Genomic DNA, 20529 nt, shown 5'->3' with positions numbered 1-20529 from the left:
AGGTAATCCCTTCCTTCCCACATCCCCATTTTCCTTTTTCATTCAGTCTCAGAGGAGAGGAGGTGCTTTCTCTTTTCTACTTGTGGGTTTAACAGCATCCTTTTGGCCCAGCCAGCTGAGAACTGAGTCGAGCTAGCTGGCAGCCAGTAACTGCCGAGGGACAAGAATAGAGAGCAGGCCAGGGATACCAGGCCCTGAGTGGTCTGGAGCTTTCGTTCCTGAAGGTAAAGCCCAACTGAAGTTGGCAGGATTCCTTTTCCCTATAGGCCTTGGCTAAGTAACACAGCACTGGGCCTTGTGTTCTGAAATGAAAGTGCGGGCCAACAGAGGAAAGCCATCTCAGCTTTGTACCAGGGACTGATGGCCCCTCACTGTAATCTGGGCAGAGGGCTCCTCAGTGGTACCCATTGCTGTCTTTCTAGCCTGTCCTTGGGGCCAAGGGAGAAGAAGTGCACACCAGCCCCTGACAGGCAGAGCCGGGAGGCTTGCCCTGTGCCACTGGCTGAGAACACTGGGTGGCTGTTGTTGAACCCAGCATCTGACAGTCCCAAAGGCCACACAACTAGGCCCTGCTGTGGACTCAAGGCCTTGGGGAGGTGAAGCACTGCAAACAGCAGGGACACCACTGTGGTCTGTGTGGTTCCCACATGGACAAGTGAGGCCCTATGGTAGAGACAGCCTGAGCCCCCATCACTCTGCAGGCCCAAGGGGGCTCTCAGGAATCGGGAAGGACCAAAACCCACATCCAGTTTTTTGGAAACCTCTTTCCAGGCTGCAACACCTCCATGAGAAATGGATTTGCCTTTGGAATAGCAGCAGGGTTGCAACATACAATGTGCTCAATGGAACTGCCAGGACACAGAAGACTGTGCTGCTTACTTGGTGCCATTGTCCCCACAGCAAGGAGAGTATTTAAGGACAGCATTGGCTAGGGTGGGATGACAGAAACACTTTGTCAGGCCGGGTGGGACTGGCAGAGTCACTCCCAGGGTCTTGTGAAAGTGGATCCCTTTAAACAACTGTCATTTCCACACCTGGTCCTCAGCTGGGTTCCAGGCTTTTCTTTCTGGCTTTCCTTTTCCATGTCTCCCTCTTGGTGCTGTTCAGTAAGAGGTATCACTGGATGTGATGACAGAGAGGAAGACCACAGGTGACACTGACAAGGTTAACGCTGGCCTTGGCATCCTTTGACCATCAGAGGTTTGATAGTGCAGATGGCAGCTCAGCCCCTTGGCTCCTTCTATTCTAAGTCACTTCCTATGCTTCTCTACGTAGAACCTCCTTCATGTGCCTTAAGGCCACTGATCCTTTCCTACATCTGTGTTTGGTGGATTGCCTTCTAATTCCTTTGGTCAGGGGCTTCCCCAGTGGTCCAGTGGCTAAGACTCCGAGCTCCCAATGAAAGGGAGCCTGGGTTTGATCCCTGGTCAGGGGACTAGATCTCACATGCCATAACTAAGATTTCACATGCCACAACTTTAAAAAAAAAAAAAAAAGATCCTGCATGCCACACAAAGATGGAATATCCCACATGCTGCAGCTAAAACCTGGCACAGCCAAATAAAATAATAATAATTCCTGTGAACAATGCGATGAGATGTAAACACAGGCTTGTCACCACGTTCGTGAAGAGATCATGAAGTGAGAGGGTGGGTGTGAGTGTACACAGCCCACAGGCTGCTGGTTCATCCCCTGAAAGTGTGTTTCTACTCCTCACTCTACATCACAGGTAACCATACTGCAAACCAAGACAGCCTTAAAGAGAAGAGACAAGCGGCAAGGCAAGCGGATGGAGTCATCAGCATGTGAGGAAGGCGACTCCTGGGCAGTCAGTCTCAACTTCTGCCCACGATGTTTGGGTGCTGGGACAAGGCAAGCCTCGGGTGTAATACATGGAATGTCTGTTCTTTGGGTCTCCTCCCTCTCCTCCTACTGTGGTTCAGGACAGCAGTATCTGGACTGGGCTGATCTGTCCTAAGGCCCCTATGTGTCACATCACCAGCACAGCTCTGGGTGATACACTGAGTTGCCTCACTGGGAAGCCTTCTGTTGGGGGGCAGCCCTTGACTCTATCTGATCCTAGTGATCATTCCCTCCTATCTCTGAGCCTCTTGCTGGGCTTGCATAGCCCTTCCTACCCCCGCCTTCCATGGCCTCTTACTCCAGGCAGCTCCGTCAGTGCCCACTCTGATGAACAAAAGAAAGGTTTTAGCTTCATTTTCAACTGCGCCAGGACATCTGTGCATCTCTCCTAGATCACTGTACCTCTAAAGCTTTGCCTTAGATCCCATGTGATTCTCCAATTGGTTCTATGCATTGCTCATTTGCTATTTTTATGTTATGCTTGTTGACCAACTCAGACACAAAGTATTGTCACCGGCATCCTTTGTGGGACAGGCCCATATGAAGGCCAGCTGTCTTTTCCACTGGCTTGGGCCAGGGGAGACGCAATGGTGTATCAGGGACTCCTGGTAAACCAGGAGCTGGAAGAAAGGGGTGAGCCTTCCTCCATGTCTGCAGGGTCCAAAGGGCCTCTGAGACACTGAAAACTCAGGCTGAGCCCTACCTGCCTTGATCATTGGAGGTGGTAGAGGCTGGCTGGCGGGCCTGGAGAAGACCATCTTCTTGGAATCCAGCAGGAGGCGGCAGTACCCCGCAATCAGGCAGGCAAAGTTGGTGGCTTCGGGCCACTCCATCAACAGCACCAGAGGCTGGGGGAGAGACAGGAGAAAACGTGAGGAGGCAGGAGGGAGGGGAACAGGTACATGTCCAGGAGAACAACAGCAAAGACAAGATGACTTGTATAGTTATGAGAACATCCTTTCTGAATCCCACATTAAGGCACCTAGGCTGACAGATAATTTCTTCTGATTTGAGAATTTATTTATAGTCAACTCTTCCCCAGGTATCAAAACTAAATCAACCTTTAATTACACATTTAATGAACCACTTTTACTGAAACAGACTAAAATTATATAACATCACATGACTGCTGTGTGGCTGTTTGGGTTTACTGAGGCTCGGCAGATGGGCAAGCCTGCTGAGAGAACAAGGCTAAACCTGGGAGTCTAGGCTAGGTTGGGGAAGATCCTTGACAGGAAGTTCCTCAAATGCATGAACTATCTCTTACTCAACTCTATAACCTGCTATGATACCCAGAAGAGCTCCCCGGACATGGACACTCTGAGCAATCCCGTCCTCCCTGTGTCTTCTGGGCCACAAAGTCTTTCTGGTCTGTAGTCCTGCTCAGACCTGCATGCTGGCCCCGCATTTCCCTCTATTTCCCTAAGTGCCCTCACAGTGTTAATCGGTGCCACTTAAAAGAGTTTCTTGGTCAAATATGTATGTGAAACAATGAGTTAAACAAAGCTATGCACACAATTATACTTATGGGAATTCTCAGATCCTTTAATGTGCGCTGTGAAACTGCAAGAGGAGGGCTTTAATACTGCAACTTTTTCCAATTATTTGATCAAAAAAATCTATTTTTATAGAACATCTCATAGTAGCAGGGCTGCTTTTTTTTGGGGGAGGGGGTTGTTTTATTTAACCCACACTGGAAAATACTAGCATACTCTGTTGATTTCTGTTCCTGACCCTAAATCAGTCAAATTAATCTTGGGGTTAGCTAGCTGACTACTTCAAAGACCTGGCAATGATATACCAAAAAAAAAAAAAAAAACACACACACAAAAAAACACAAAAAAAACCCCCAACCCCAAAAAACACCTACACCTTTTCCAGAAACCTTCCCAATATCTGTATTCTTCAAGTGTGGCTTGAAAATAAATTTGGGTCAGACTGAAGCCAGCCATGAGAGTATTTTCCCTGCCATAGGGAAGTGGCCTCCAGGTAAAGACCACTGAAGACTAGCTAAAGAGGAAGCCATGGGGTCATGCATCATCTTGTCTTTTGAGTGTTTCTGGACCAAGCATTAAGAGCAAAAGGAATTAAGAGGAGGGAATGAGCCTCCTCTGACTAGTGAAGAAGCTACTGCAACAGTACAGGTGAGGGGTGATTAGGACCCTACTAGGGGATTTCTTGATAGCTCAGACAGTAAAGAATCTGCCTGCAATTCAGGAGACCTGGGTTCGATCCCTGGGTCAGGAAGATCCCTTGCAGAAAGGAGTGGCTACCTATTCTAGTATTGTTGCCTGGAGAAACCCCACGGACAGAGGAGCCTGGTCGGCTACAGTCCATGGGGTCACAGAGTTGGACACAAATGAGCGACTAACACTTCTACTTTCAGGGCAGTAGCAGTAAAAAGGCACATCACAAACACTTGATGGAACTTGGTCACCAACTTGACGAGCCCTGTTTGGCTGGACCCTCACCTTGGGAACAATTCTGAATCCAAACCAGCTCAGCTTTTAGCTAAAGTTGCAGCAGTCAGTTTTTTTGCTATCTCTCAGGATCCTGAAACATAGCTTGCATTGAATATTTTCAGTTCATATAGACCAGGGATTGGCAAACTTTTTCTGCAAAGGGCTAGATAGTAAATATTTTAGGCCTGGTAGGCCACACAGGCTGTGTTATAGCTCTGCTATTGTAATGTGAAAAAAGCCATAGATAATCTGTAGGCTAAACAAATGGGTGTGGTGGTCTTCTCCAAAAACTATTTCTAGAAACAAGTGCTGCTGGGTCAGGTTTGCTTCATAGTTTGCCACCTAATCTATGAGTAAAGCTACTTTCCAACTAAATACAATAGTCTGTATTCACATTCACACCTCTCAGCTTGTTTCATTTGTCAACAGTGATCTCATAGTCCTTTGGAAATTCTTCTCTGGACTTCTGTTTCCGAGAGATGACACTGTGCTCTAGTTCTATAAGCTCTGACTACATTTGTCTCTCTCTCTCTGGGTCTCTTCTTGTCTCAGGCTCAGTCCTCAGGCATCAACTTTCATTTTTGAGCTAGGGATCCCAAAGTCACTATTTCTAGTCCATTCCCCTCTTGAACTCTTTTCCTATCTCAGAGCTTGTACCGTGCTGGGTCTATATCACACAGTCTTGTGCTGGATCGAATCCTATCTTAAGTTGTTTAATAGTTATTGTTCATCTAATTATACTGCACGCCACAGTAAGACATTTTGGATTCTGCCCCACAGACAGTGAGTTAGTGATGTTCCTGTGGAACTCATTCAACACCATCAGGAAAAAAACAAAAAGGAACCATCTTTACCCAGAAGAGCAATACTCTATTCTCCAGTGATAAAGGGACCAGGGATGAGACACTACCTTTGAATCATTGTTTGGAAGGGGTAGAGGAGATGTTTGTACCTCCAGTTAACACATGCTTCTCAATCACCACAGAATGGTCAACTTTGTGTACAACAAAGCAGAGGCAGAGGGGAATGGGATGGGGTGGTGAGGCAGGGGGAGAATAAGATCCCCTTCCTTTCTGCGTCACCCCCGCCACCAACAGCAGAAGGATACATAGAGTGGGTGTAGATAGCTGCTACTGCCATTACTAAGGCCTCTTGCCATTACTACAAGCTAGGCTGGCCTCTGGAGCATTCACACACATCATGGCCATTGCTTCATTCTGGACCCTCATAATCTTCCTCTAAGACCAAATCTTCTCAAGGTACATGTAAATGGGTCACAAGTGTGCTGAGATCCTGAGCCCCTCAGCCTCTGGCCAAAACTGCCTCATCTGTTTATTCCAGTGGGCCATACAAATTGTGATATTTTCATGATTAAGAAAAGGTGAGGATACACTTAACCTGAGGACCTTTGATAGCCTCCTGATTGGCCTGCCTTTTTTTTTTTTTTTTTTTTTCTGGCCATGCTGCACAGCATATGGGACCTCAGTTCCTGACCAGGGAGCAAACCCATGCCCCTGTAGTAGAAGCACAGAGTCCTAACTACTGGACTACCAGGGAAGTCCCAGCCTCTTTGCTTCCAGTCTCTACTCACTTCACCTCCATCCTGCGGCCTGAGCATCTGTCTAAAACACAACTCTCACTTAAAATCTTTAATATCTCATCACCTAAAATCTACTGCCTTCCAACATCACACAAAGCCTCTCGTGACCCAACCTACAGCTCCAAGCACATCTTCCACTAACTCTGACTCCTCTCATCACTGTCCTTCACCATATGCTACAGCAACACCACATCATTTACAAGGTGCTAGACAGGCCTTGTGTCTTTGCCCTCTCATACCTTAACCTATGCTGTTCCCTCTGGCTGAAATGCTCCCATGCCCTGTCCACCTAGCAAGCCACTACACACTGGCTAAATGGCTCAAGGACCACATGACCCCCTGAGAGATGCAGCCGTTCATCCTAGAGTGGGGCCAACGTAGGTCCTGCCCTCATGGAGCTTATAATCCATCAGGAAATAAGATATAAACGAAGGGAACTTCCTCAGTGACTAGGACTCAGCACTTTCACTGTGGTGGTCTCAGTTCAATACCTGGTTGGGGAACTAAGATCCCACAAGCCTCTCAGTGCAGCCAAAAAATAAATGAAGTAATCATACAAAGGAATATGATTACAAGGTGTGATAAGCACTACGAAGGGAAAGTGTGTGTGCATGCTAAGTTACTTCAGTCGTGTCTGACTCTTTCCGACCCCATGGACTGTAGCCTGCCAGGCTCCTCTATGCATGGGATTCCCCAGGCAAGAATACTGGAGTGGGTTGCCATTCCCTTCCCCAGGGGATCTTCCTGAGCCAGGGATTAAACCCTTGTCTCTCTGTATCCTGCCTTGGCAAGTGGTTCTTTACAACTAGTGCCACCCAATATGAAGGGAAAGTAGAGAGACCGATCAGAACATAGAATGTACTGGACTGGTGGGTGGGTGGGTGTGAATGTGTGCATGGGTGACTACTTTGGGTTCAGAAGCTGGAGAGAGGTTCTTTGTGGAAATGGCATTGACTGACAAATAGAACGAGAGACCACTGGACCAAAGCACAGGCTGACTGACTGATGGACAGACTGATGACAGACTAGCTGGCTGCAAGCAGTCTGACTCACTGATACACTGGCTGATGAGCTGGCTGCAGGGCAGGCAGAATGCCTAACAGCCTGACATCTTGACTGGTTAGCTGGCTAGCTGGCCAATGGATAGATCAGAGGCTGAGTGCCTAACTGGCTGATTGACTGAACTGTCTGCCTTCAATGTCCCCTCTTCTCTCCTACCCCCACTATGGCCCAATGTCAGTAATAAAACAGTATGAAACAAAATCTTATGCCCAGAGAGGGCCAAACATAGCCTGAGTTGGCTCAGCAAAGCACATCAGCATCCTCTCATCTGCATCGCCATACAACCCAATCGGCTCCAGCAGGGGCCAAATGTAGCTCATGAAAGGAACAGAGGCAGTTTTTGCCATCAGGGGTAAAAAAAAAAAAAATCTAATCAGAGGCAGGCAAGCAGAGAGATTGGATAGGTTTTCTTAGAAACCTTCAAAAACAACATTTTATTTTAAATAGGATTTTAATGATCATGACGCCTAATGTAATGCTTGTCCTGACAGAAACCACTAGAGCAATAAGGCTCAAACATGAGAACAGGAGACACACTGGGCCACAAGAGATCCTTTGGGACTTTAGCGTGATGATTTCTTTCTCCCCCTTACGGGTTTCCGTGGTAATGGGGTATGGTAATGGCCCAGAGCCATCTCAGTCCCAGACTGCTGTCTCCTGGAGAAAGATATTTGCAGACTACCTCATGTTTACCTCACTCAGAGCAAGTAAACTGAGTGAAAACTGTAACTAAATAGGCCCAGTGAAAAAGTGAAAGTGACAGTCGCGTCCAGCTCTTTGCAACCCCATGGATGTAGCCTACCAGGCTCCTCTGTCCATGGGATTCTCCAGGTAAGAATACTGGCGTGGGCTACCATTCCCTTCTCCAGGGAATCTTCCTGACCCAGGGATTGAACCCAGGTCTCTGACATTGCAGGTGGATTCTTCACTGTGTGAGCCACTGGGGAAGCCCTTAAATAGGCCCAAGCCATCTTCAAATGGAAAAGAGGAGAATGGAGTTGGAGGCATGGCCAGCCCTGAGAAGGTACAGCAGGGATTCATCTGACATGCTCTAGCACCACCTTCCTGGGGTGCCCTGGGAGTTTGAAGGCACCCAGCACTTGGGGATGCCAGCTAGGGAGGGGACTGGCCTTGGGGGAGCCTCAGCTCACACTAGCATCCCTGAAAACAGGAAAAAATGGAAATTTAGAGGCCTGGAGGAGTAAGGAACAAGATGGTTGTCCTTGAGTCCCAGGGGACTGGTGCCTTTGCATTCTTGCCTCCACAGCACCAGGAAAGGCTAATTGTAATAGTCGGCCAATTCGGGGGCAAGGCAGAATATCACTTTAAGGCAGTGGTTCTCAGGCCAGATGCACATTAGAATCACCTGGGAAGCTTTAAAAACTTATCTACTCCTGACCTCATCCCCAGAAATTCTGGTTTTTAAATGGTTCGAAAAGAAGGGCCTGGGCAGCCAGTGGTTTTTAAATCTCCATACGTGAATCAAATGTGCAGTCAGAGCTGACTGCCTTAAGTGAACAGTCTCAGTTATTAAGGCCCTTCCAGAATATTCCCAAACCAGAATAGCACATCTAGGGGGAAATGGCCAATTCTGGTTTGTAACTTCATGTTCCTTGTTCAGGAAGTTCAAAGAGTCTTTCCTCAGTGTACCTCATGCAGTGGTGTGCTGGTAAACATTTAACAACCAGTTCTCCAAAGTTCTGATTTGTAGCGTTTGCTAACTTCCCTGGCATACATACTCCCACCATGGCTGCTTTCCAGTTATCAATATGACCTCACTGAATGCAGAGTTGGGAGAGATACATATGCCCAATCAGGTCTTATGTGCCTGTGTGAGTTGGGTCCAGCACGACACTGGCCCTACAGAGAGACTCCTACTGAGCCCAGGAAGTCACCCTCCAGTGCAGAGCTTCCCAGACTGTCTTCCCAAATCCTCCTCCTTGTGCACATATATGGAAGAGGCACTGCTTGGTAACCACAGATCCTGCTAATATAAAGTGCCTGCTGGAAGCTTCCTTAATCCCCCAGCCAGAATTAATTTCACACTCCTCTGTATTCTAACATGGTCTTCCCATGTTAAGAACCTGGCAGCCAATGCAGGAGACTCAAGAGACACAGTTTCAGTCTCTGCATCGAGGAGGAAATGGTAACCCACCCCAGTGTTCTTGCCTGGGAAATCCCATGGACAGAGGAGCCTGGTGGGCTACAGTCCATGGGGTCACAAAAAGTTGGATGTGACTGAGCATGCATGCACATACTCTAACATGATCTTGCTACCTCTTCTAAGGTACCTTCTTTGGTATGCATATAAGGGTGTACTTCTTTCTCTCCTACAAGACAGTAAGCTTCTTGAGGGCTAGGAGCCATTTTTTTTTTTCATCTTTGTATCTCCCATTGGGTTTAGTGTCCTTCCAAGCAACAGTAAATTCACAGTAAATGACTGCCTAATGAAACCTGGATCATTTTGTCCCCACCCTTCCTCTTTTCCTCCTACCAGTATATCACCAATTCTGCCAGTTTACCCAAGAAAGGGACACTTCCCTGTCCATTTCATAGGGCACTGACTTGTAAATAGAGATGCTCATGTCAGACATCTCTGAACACAGATGCATCAGATTTTATGTTAACAGAAGTTGGGTTGCAGATGAAACATTTATCAAAGAAATGACACTTTAACGGAGTGAATGAGAGCTTCCTATTTGAAGGAATCTTAGTTTCCTGTTGCTTCTGTAACAAATTAAACTTAGTGATTTAAACAGTACATGTGTGTTCTCTTACAGTTCTGGATATCAGAAGTTTGACACAAGTCTCATAGGCTAAAATCAAGGGTAGGCAGGCCTGCATCCCTTCTGGAGGCTTTAGAGGAGAACAGGTTTCCTTGCCTTTTCTGGCTTCTAGAGGCTGTCCACATTCCTTGTTTTATGGTCCCTTCTTCCATCTTCAAGGCCAGCAAGGTTGGGCTGATTCCTTCTCACATCACACCACTCTGACCTTCTCTTCTGTCTCCCTCTTCCACTTACAAGGACCCTTATGTTGACACTGGGCCCACCTGGATAATCCAGGCTAATCTATTTATTTTAAAGTCAGCTGACTAGCAATCTTAATTCCATCTACAACCACAATTCCCCTTGCCATATAACATAGTGTATTCACAGGATCTTGGGCTTAGGGCATGGGAATTTTAGGGGAGGTGTATGATTCTGCTTACCACACATGATAAACCTTTTGACAAAATAGAAACATTTTAATATAAATTAGAATTCTCCCGTGGTTTCTCATATGCATTTTATCAGCACCTTTAAGTAGAGCCAATCTGATCTATCTACCACTTGATGGTTGTATCATCTACCTAATGATTTGCTGCTTTTCACTCAGCAAAGCATAACCTTCTCATACCCACCTCCATGCACCAACAAGATGTCCTGTTTACCCTGCGATGTAGTGTCTCACCACCTCACCCAGCCACAGTGTGGACCGTCTGTGAGCCGTCTGCACGGCACTGTGCTTCAGTGCATTCAGGATACAGGCAGCAGGCAGCAAGGGTTAGGTATAAGACCTCTGCATTGTGTGTGGAAGAGAGGAATGTGTATGGGGATATGCAAGCAAACTAGTAGTAATTCTATGTTTCACCCTCACTCTTGTCCATTATCACAGCTATTCCTCCAGTTCAGACCCTGCCCTGGTCACTTCACCCTTGTACTTGCACTACTTTCCCCTCTCTGCCTCCCTGGCTTCACATTAGCCTTGCAAACATCCATCTGGTACACTGGTCCCAGTCAGCTTTTGGCCTGTCATTCCTCTCTTCAAGGGCCTACAGTGGATTCCTAGTATTCTAACACATTGAATCTCAATTCCTCGGACTGGCCTTTGAAACTTTTCACCAGCTCGTTCTGCCCACCCCCAATCTCTCTCCAATCTCTTTTCTCATTATTCTCCTCTCCAGCCAAGCAACTATGCTTATCGACCCGCACATATGGCTTACTTATTTCCGTGCTTGCTCTCTGTCTGTGAACACATCCCACTTCTCCTTGCTAATCCATGCCTATCACTTCAAGATCCAGCTTCAAACACTCTCCTGTGGGAAGCAAGTTCTGATTAACCCCTTCCTCTTCTTTTGTTCCAGGTTCCACACCACTGCTGCTGCTGCTGCTGCTAAGTCACTTCAGTCATGTCCGACTCTGTGTGACCCCATAGACGGCAGCCCACCAGGCTCCCCCATCCCTGAGATTCTCCAGGCAAGAACACTGGAGTGGGTTGCCATTGCCTTCTCCAATGGTTCCACACCACACTTAACCACAAAATTGACTTCATATGAACTTTTCCTCAGTGCTGTTTTGCATTGGCAAAAATAATAGGTTGCATTTGTTGAGTACTTACTCTGTGTCAGACAGTGTCCTAAGACATTTTACCTCATTTTCTCATTTAATCCTGAATGACGACCTTTGGAGACAGGCACTCCATTTTGCAGTTGAAGAAATCAGTGTTCAGAGAGGTTAAGACACGTTCTCAAGGCCACACAGCTAGGAAGTGGCAGAGCTGAGATTTGAACCTGGTCCGTCTGATTCCAGAGGTCCATACATGTTCTGATGTGGTATGATTAAGGCAGGTCATGTGCCTTTGTGAGTCTCCCCAATAAGAGTGTGACCCCTCCTGGGTGGCATTCATGCCCACAACTGTGGCCAGATCACTCCTAGAAATGAGAGGAGGGTTCCTCACTCAGGCAACACCCAGCAACTCTGCTGGGGCTGGTTCCTCCCAGAACCACAGATGCAGAGGTCAGTGGTTCTCAAACTTGACTGTACTACCGAATCACCAGGGAACTGAAAAAGAAAGAAATCCTGATGCTCGGGCTGCAGCCTGACCAATTAAATCACAAACTCTGGGAACAGGGTTCAGTCATCTGTATTTAAAAAAAAAAACAAAACTCTAAAGGAAATTCTGTTGTGTAGCCAATGTTGAGAATCACTCTCCAAACAGGAGACTCAGCTGGAAACCCGTTTCTCAGTTTTAAACCCTTTTAATTTCTCAGGAAGTCATATCTTCCCTGTATGTCTTGTCTTTCCTCCCCTACTTCCCTGTCTGTTTTGCTTTTCACCCAACAACATCTGAGGAGGCCAGCAATCATTGGTTGAGGAAGTGGCCACAAGCCAATTAAATACTGGCTCCAGGAAGGTTCCTAAACCAATGGAAAGCCTATGAATCACAGGTGGAAAAAATTAATATATTAAAGCTTCCTGGGTTTCACAAAGACAAAAATAAATAATTTGCTCTTTTAGAAACAGCAAACATTCCACCTCTTAATCTGCTAACAATATCTCCCCCTGGGAAATCCTTTAAGATTAAGAAAGGAAACTTGCACCTCCTCTAACAGCTTCCACCAGCTGGCAGGCAGGCCTGCCCCCCATCCACACTGGTCACTGGGTATTCAAACAGGAGAGCCATAGAGGGGGCGGCTGATCACGGCTGCCAGATTCTGTACAGGCGACAGCTGCTTGCCAGTCTGAAGGAGCTGATCTATGGGAAAGGTTGTAAGATCCTAGAAGAACTTGACTCTGGAAGGTGAAATGGGGACGAGGCTCTGCCTGCTCCCTGTCCCCCCAGGACCCCTTGGTTCTGTCCACACACTCAGACACTCCCCTCCTCGATGAATCCAAGTGTGTGCACCTATGGCACCCAAATGGTGTGCACACATCCCTTCAGCCTTGGGGGAAGCCGGGGGCGGCGGCGGGGCTGGGGAGGCCAGAGTCCCAGGGGCTGGTCCATTTACCCCAATGCCCCACATGAATATCAAGTTCTATGTGTGCTGTGACATGAGAAGGATTGGGAAGAGATGGCCTAGGGGTAATTCCAAGTTCCCCAATCTCTGTGCCCATTGCTAAAAACCTCTCACGGGTAGATCAGACACTTTCTAGCCTTCCCTAGCATGGGCTGACCTTAATAGGGGGTCAAGGGCCTCCCTGGTGGCTCAGTGGTAAAGAACCTGCCTGCCAATGCAGGAGACTCCGGTTGAATCTCTGGTCTTGGAAGATCCCACAACTGAGCCTGTACTCTTGAGTCCAGAAGCTGCAACTACTGTGCCCTAGAGCCCATGTTCCACAATGAGGGGCAACGAGAAGCCCATGCACCGAAACGAAGAGTAGCCCCCACTCATTGCAACTAGAGAAAAGCCCATGCAGAAAAGCCTGTGCAGCAATGAAGATCCAGTACAGCTGATAAATAAATAAATCAAAAATTGTTTTAAATTGCAAAGGTGGTTAAAAAAAAATGAGGTCAAGATAGCATGTCCCAGAGGGTTGAAAAGAGGAAGAAAGATAAGCCCCCAAAGGCCCAGGATCTGAACCACTTCAGAATCACTGAACCTCACCTCATGGGCTAAAACTATTTGTCAAGTTTACTTCTTCCTCTCTTCCCCAGGCCTGTTCCTGGGAAGGAACCCCTCGAGGCTGGACTTACCTTGGCATCCATGATGCTGGTCTCCACCCGGGCCACGCCCTGGTTCTCCCGGAACAGCTGGATCTTGCTGATCTTGCTGAACTCGGACAGCACAGTGGTGAGGTTGGTTTTGAGGTCAATAACATGGCTGATGCCGTGTCGGGGTCCCACCAGGAGGGTGGTGGCTGACTGCTTCTCATCCTGGGGCCCCAGCGTGGTGCACAGCATTCACAGAAAGAAGGGCAAAGGAAGTGGGGAAGAGGAGGTGGAAGGCGGAAAGACAAAACAGGCATTGGACTGGTTCTGTTGGGAGATCTGGAAATATCTGGAGCTCAGGGTCAGGGCAAGAAGACAACCTCGAAGGGAAAATGGTCTGGGATGCCCCTGTTCCCAGGACAGGGCCCTGGATCATCGGTCTAAATGGACACATTAGCCTCAGTAGCAGGGAGAGTGAAGTGGGCAGCAACAGGGCTAGTTCTAGCAAAATCATCAAATAGGTGAGGTCTGTTTTGGTGCCTTTGAAGTACCCTTGTCCTACTAAACCCCAGAGATTTTTCCATTGGTTGCCTTGGGCCACTCAAGTCTCCCTTGGTGCTCTGTCTGAACAGGTGGCATCCGGTGTTTGGTCTTTACCCTCCCCCACCAACAGCTTGCACTTCTCACCTCGTGCTAAAAGCTAAACTGACAAAGTAGCCTGGAGGGGGATCTCCCTCCCTAAGAAGCTATTTGCTGTCTTGAATAGGCACTATGGGCTTCCCCAGTTGACTCAACAGTAAAGAATCCCCTGCAATGCAGGAGATATGGGTTCGATCCGTGGGTCAGGAAGATCCCCTGGAGAAGGGAATGGCTACCCACTCCATTATTCTTGCCTGGGAAATCCCATGGACAGAGGAGACTGGTGGGCTACAGTCTATTGGGTCGCAAAGAGTCGGACACGACTAAGTGCACACACACACGTAATAGGGACCACAGTAGTCTTACCCCAGAGGAATGATCTATAAGAATTTCAGCAGTGGACTTCCCAGGATCCTCAAATCTCAGTACGTAAATGGTCACCTCTGTGCCTGATGGACTAGATTCCCTTAAGTGGTCCTGACAGGCTCCTTGGTGCCATCAAGCCTGAGTCCTCTGCCAGCCCATTCCCTGGCATTAGCATCACCCCAAGGAACCTCTTCCATCTGTTCTAGACACTTTGATAAGTGGCTTTCCATCAGTGTGCCCCACGAGCATGACAGTGTGTTCCCCAGAGCATGACTAACACCTGGATCCAGTAAGCAAATGATTTGAATTTCCTTTCACAGAAGCACACTAGGGTAAACTAGCCCGGGGCACAGTCTTAGGGGGACCACTTATGCCCTACCTCAGGCGAGCATTGCTATACTGAAGGCCCTGGGTGGGGGCTGGTGCAAGGGGCATCCAGGCTGGGGGACTGAGGGAATATGGGTAAGAACAATGAAATAGGGCAGGGGTTGGCAAATTCTGGCCCACAGGCCAATCCAGTCCTCTGCCAGTTTTTGTCCAACCCACAAACTGAGAATGGTTTTGTACATTCTTAAATGCGTGGAAACAATTCCAAAGAACCATATTTTGTGACACATAAAAATCACATGAAATTCACATTTCAGCATCCGTAAACAAAGAGATATTGGAACAGAGCCAGGCCCATTTGTTTATGCACTGTTGATGGCCACTCTTGTGCTACAATGGCAGGGCTGAGTGGTTGCGACAGGGACCCTTGTGGCCTGCCTGCCAAGCCTATGCAATTCACTTATCTGGCCCTTTACAAAAAAAGTTTGCTGACCCCTGAAATTGAGAATAGGAGGCACAAAAGAGCCTGGAGGGATGCTGAAAACAAATATTGTCTCCTACTTTACATTTTATTTTTGGGCTGCACCACATGGCCTGTGGGATCTTAGTTCCCCAACCAGGGATCGAACCCAGGGCCTTGGCAGCAACAGCACCATGTTCTAACCACTGGACTGCCAGGGAATTCCCGAAAGTTTTTACATTTTACTTTATTTATTTATTAATTTTTGCCTCCTACTTTAACCATTTTACCAGAGGTGGGACCAGAACACCACAGGACCCAATGGGGAGAAGGAGGAAGGGGAGGGAAGTCTTTTAGAAATATTCACTGATAGGGAATGCCACCCAAAAGATCTAATGGAGTCCCTTCTGTCCCCCCACCCAAGGACAAGTGCCCCTAAAGAGCTCCCACCCCCTCACTGGCCTCACTTACCAGGCCCACAGTGTTGAACAAAACGCCCGTGAACGTTGGAAGTTCATTCAGAATTCGAAGATACTGGAGTTTGGCCTGAATTGCAGAGCCCTGTGGAAACAACCCACCCAGAAGTGTGAGAAACTTGAGGTGCAGAGGAAAAGCAAACCCATGTTTTCAGGAAGGAGGGTCAACAGCTTTGGATAGGCAGTAGTCAGACCAGCCAGCAAGCCCCACTGTGGGACCTTTGGGAAAAAATCACAGGAAGGTTCCAGTTTGGACAGCTCTTGCCAGACTTTAGCATCCCACCCGCCTTCCTAAACCCTCCTGCTACCTCCAGGTCCTCATTCCTGAAGAATTCAGCTTACTCATTTTTTTCCTGGGTTAATCTCAATGCATTTCCCCAACTTCAACACCCCATGACATCTATACCTCTCTCCTGAGATCCCTGACGACCACTAGGTGCTGGCCATCCCCAACTCGATACCTTTATCCTGAGCACTCCTAAGTCCCCACCCTGCTCTTCCTCTGGCAGAAAAATTTCCAACCGTGGTCCAGGCATTCCCTGGGCATTCAGGCCAGAAACCTGCGAGTCACACTGGACTCTTCCCTCGGCCTCTCATGTCACCAAATCATCTTGATTCTACCTCTTAACTCCCTCTCCACCCTACCATCCCTCTTCTCTAGCTCCATGGTCATTGCCTCAAGGTCTGCCATTTGCATCTGTCAGCCATGTTACCTTCAGTACCAACACTCATTTCCCTTCACATCTTCAGTGAGAGGGAGCAGCCTAAAACTTAAATCACATCAGCTGCCCAATTAAACCCTTTGATGGCTGTGTGCTGCTTACAGGATGAAGGATAATCCCTTTCCACAGCACATGAGGCCCTCCATGAACAGGTTCCTGCCAACCTCTCTGGCCTCTTCTCTTGTCTGCACCCTACCCAGGAAGGTTTCTTGAACCCTCTCTACTGGTTTATGTCAGATTTCTCTGCCTGGGGATGTTCCTCCCTGCAACTCGTCTAGACAAACTCCTATCTGTACTTTAAGACCCATCTCTGGCATTAGATGGCATCACCAACTCAATGCACATGAGTTTGAGCCAACTCTAGGAGATAGTGAGGACAGGGAGGCCTGGCATGCTGCAGTCCATGGGGTCTCAGAGTCGGACACGACTGAGACTGAACAACTGGCATCAAATGCACCAGTTCCTGGCTTTTTCCATCTCCTTCAGGATGGGCTGGCTGTTCCTCCTCTAAGCTTCCAGGGAACCTGCATGAGTTGGATTGCACTGTTGTGACTGCCTCTGGTTTTCCCACCAGCCTATGCTTGACTCAGGGCAGAGACTCGGCTTTCTTCATCTTCATGTCTCTCGCCCAAGTGCTGGGCGGGGGTGCGGCGGGGGGGGGGGGGTGGTGGCGCTCACAAATGATGTTTGCTGAGGAGACGGTTAGGAGCCCTGAAACTCTCCACTGGGAAGAAAACAATCTGATTAAATATGCACAGCAAGGTAGGAATGGCTTAACTCTCCGGGGAAATTTGCATCTTAAAAGAGAAGCTAGTTGGGAATGCAGGGAATCTGGAATGGGTGTGATATAAGAGGGCAACTGTGTCTTGTGTCTCCATCTGCATGTGGATTCTGGGGCCTCTCACCACCGCCTCTTAGGAGGCAAGTGGATTGAGCCTTACAAGTCAGAGAAGGGCCTGCAGGGCTGGGGAGGCAGGGAGTGGGAGTCCCTCAGAGGGCACCCCAGAAAGGGAAGGAAAGTACAGCAGTGACCTGAGCCCTCAACGTGACCTGGAGTGACCAGCAGTGATCTGGAGTCCTGTTATCCAGGTCAGACCTTGTCCCATGGGGTTGGGCTTTTATCTCCCTGTACCAGGACTGATGAACTAGAAAGCTAATGGAGGACAGAGTAGTCATTTCCGTGGGAAATGTGTCTATTCAGGGTTCGGGGCTTGTCCACACAACAGGTGCTTCATCAGCAATGACTAAATCGGTGAAACAACCCAAGAATTTTTTCTGCCTGCATCTTGGTCCCTTTGCTTTGAGGATCCTGGGCTCTCCCAGTAACTTGCCACTGAGCTGTCTCTGGGGGAGGCTCAGGCTTGGGGAAAAATCTCCACAGTCATCCTCCATATCTGGTCAAGCTGGATGTGTATCCAGGTCAAAAACAGCGGGGAGAGTCCCCAGAAGACCAGACTTGCTGGGAAACCAAGCAGGAGTCCCCCAATGCCACTAGTGCCCCAGCAGGGGGCCCCGGGGCTGACTCTGGATACCTTGGTGCCACTGGAAGGATGTGTTTGGTGTGCCTTCAGCTGCTGAGAGAGAGATTTCCGGAGGGTCTTCTCTTTGATGCCCTGTAGGAGGGAGGGGGGAAGAAAGGGTTCCAGGCCCCACTCCTTCCTAAAAGCAGAAGAAAAGTAGGAAATTAGAGGGACAAAGTGAGACAGGAAAGGAAGATGGCAAGACAGAAACGGAGTGAAATTGGAGACAGAGGTGGAGGAATGGAGACTAGGGGGCGGGCAGGAGGCAGGCAAGTAGGAGCTGGAGCTCAAGGGCATCTTGGTCTAGGGGGTTTGAGGAAGTCCAGTTCTCACTCCCATCCCAGGCCCATGGTCCTCAAAAGCATAGCACAGCTCAACCACTGTACCTTCTCCCTGTGTGGCTATGTGCCCCCCTCCTGAAGGGCCCTGGCACAACTCACTCCACATTCTTGAGCGAGATCTTCTGACTAGGTCGAGTAGCTGAGACAGTGATATAGATGTGGAGGGCAGCAAGGCCCAAAAGCATCTCCGGCTTGGGGTCCATTCCAAAGCGTTCTCGGATGACATCATTCCGACTCTGTGAGAGAGGGCAGTCCAAACCCATCAGTTAGAGATCTTTCAGCCACTGCACCACGGACTCCCTTACATCCCAGAAGAGAATCCTGGTGTCACTAAGAATCCCAGATCAAAGGGAAGAGGAAGGTTCTGCCCTTGGGGAAGAGATACTATTTGCTTCATTCAGCAGATAGTTGACTGCCCCCTTCTCAGTGCCAGGTACACACGATGGCAAGGCACAAACAGGTAGGATGTCTAGGGCACTACAGAAGTGAGACATGGCAATACTCCCCTTCTTTCCTCCTGTTCCAAGAGACCTTTCTGCCTTTTCTCTGGGGCCTATACTCACCACTGTTCACCCCCAGCCATCTGAGGCTCCTCTACCAGCTTAGATAAGAACAAAATAAGAGAGACACTGGGAGGGATTCTCTATAGGGCTCTGGCCCAGAAGCCCACAGTGAGAGACGGATGGCAGGCATGGGGCAGATATTCTTTTCCTTGGTGTCTGAAGATCAAAAGCAATAGTGAGTCAGTCTTCCCTCAGTTCAGTTCAGTCGCTCAATTGTGTCCAACTCTTTGCGACCCCATGAATCACAGTACGCCAGGCCTCCCTGTCCATCACCAACTCCCGGAGTTCACCCAAACTCATGTCCATCGAGTCGGTGATGCCATCCAGCCATCTCATCCTCTGTCGTCCCCTTCTCCTCCTGCCCCCAATCCCTCCCAACATCAGAATCTTTTCCAATGAGTCAACTCTTCGCATGAGGTGGCCAAAGTACTGGAGTTTCAGCTTTAGCATCATTCCTTCCAAAGAAATCCCAGGACTGATCTCCTTTAGAATGGACTGGTTGGATCTCCTTGCAGTCCAAGGGACTCTCAAGAGTCTTCCCAACACCACAGTTCAAAAGCATCAATTCTTCAGTGCTCAGCCTTCTTCACAGTCCAACTCTTACATCCATACATGACCACTGGAAAAACCATAGCCTTGACTAGACGGACCTTTGTTGGCAAAGTAATGTCTCTGCTTTTTAATATGCTATCTAGGTTGGTCATAACTTTCCTTCCAAGGAGTAAGCATCTTTTAATTTCATGGCTGCAATCACCATGTACAGTGATTTTGGAGCCCCCAAAAATAAAGTCTGACACTGTTTCCACTGTTTCCCCATCTGTTTCCCATGAAGTGATGGGACCAGATGCCATGATCTTCCCTATGCTATCCTAAAAAGGATCTCCTGGAATTAATGGCCAAAGGTAAGAAAACCCTCAGACCCTGAAGGTCAGAATCCCAGCTATCAAGGATCAGCCTAGGTTAGACCAGTTGCCCATTGTGTTGAGGTGGAACCAGAATAAGCTGAGAGACTAGAGAGCCACAGTGGTATCACTACAGCAGAGGAGAGAGTGTAAAAGGAATGCTTCATCAATGATCATCTATGTAGAAAATCCAACAGAATCAACAAAAAAATCTACTAGAAATAATGAGTTAACAAGGTTGCAGGATATAATCAATATTTCAGTATCAACATAATCAATATACAAAACCAGCCATATTTCTACATGTTTGCGACCATCAGAACCTAAAATTGAAAATCAAAACCATTTCTAATAGCATCAAAAACATGAAATTATTAAGGACAATCTGTCAAAACATGTGAAAGACCTAACACTGAAAAGTACAAAAAACTGTTGAGAAAAATTACGGAAGACCTTAAGAAATATAGAAATATACTGTCTTCATGGGTTGGAAGATTCAAACCAATGTATAGATTCAACACAATCTCGATCAGAAGCACAGCAGGTTTGGGATAGAAACTAACCATCTAATTCTAAAATTCACACACAAATGCAAAGGTCCTAGAATGGCCAAAACAGTTTTGAAAAAGAATAAATTTGGAGGACAAACACTACCTGATTTTAAGACTTGTTAAAAAGCTTCAGTAATCAATAAAAATAATAATAATCAATAAAAAGCCTTAGTAATCAAAAAAGTGTGATGGTGGCATAAAGATCGACAAGCAGCTCAACAGAATAGAATAGAGACTTCAGAAATGACCCACACATATACAGACAAC

The 20529-nt window shown here is 47.8% G+C and overlaps 1 protein-coding gene across 1 annotated transcript in view; it reads right to left on the bottom strand.

The window, feature by feature from the left end:
* The window catches only part of FRMPD3 (FERM and PDZ domain containing 3), a 71479-nt gene that overhangs the window by 17023 nt on the left and 33927 nt on the right, over positions 1 to 20529 (bottom strand). The window contains exons 8-12 of the mRNA XM_005902507.2: positions 18346 to 18482; positions 17918 to 18044; positions 15659 to 15748; positions 13441 to 13620; positions 2567 to 2711 (exon numbers count right to left, since the gene is read on the bottom strand). Coding sequence (XP_005902569.2) covers positions 2567 to 2711; positions 13441 to 13620; positions 15659 to 15748; positions 17918 to 18044; positions 18346 to 18482 — 679 coding nt within the window. The remainder of the gene's footprint in view (positions 1 to 2566; positions 2712 to 13440; positions 13621 to 15658; positions 15749 to 17917; positions 18045 to 18345; positions 18483 to 20529) is intronic.

This window comes from Bos mutus, chromosome X, assembly GCF_027580195.1.
Source record: "Bos mutus isolate GX-2022 chromosome X, NWIPB_WYAK_1.1, whole genome shotgun sequence".
NCBI lineage: Eukaryota > Metazoa > Chordata > Mammalia > Artiodactyla > Bovidae > Bos > Bos mutus.
This window is presented reverse-complemented; position numbering and strand designations above follow the sequence as displayed.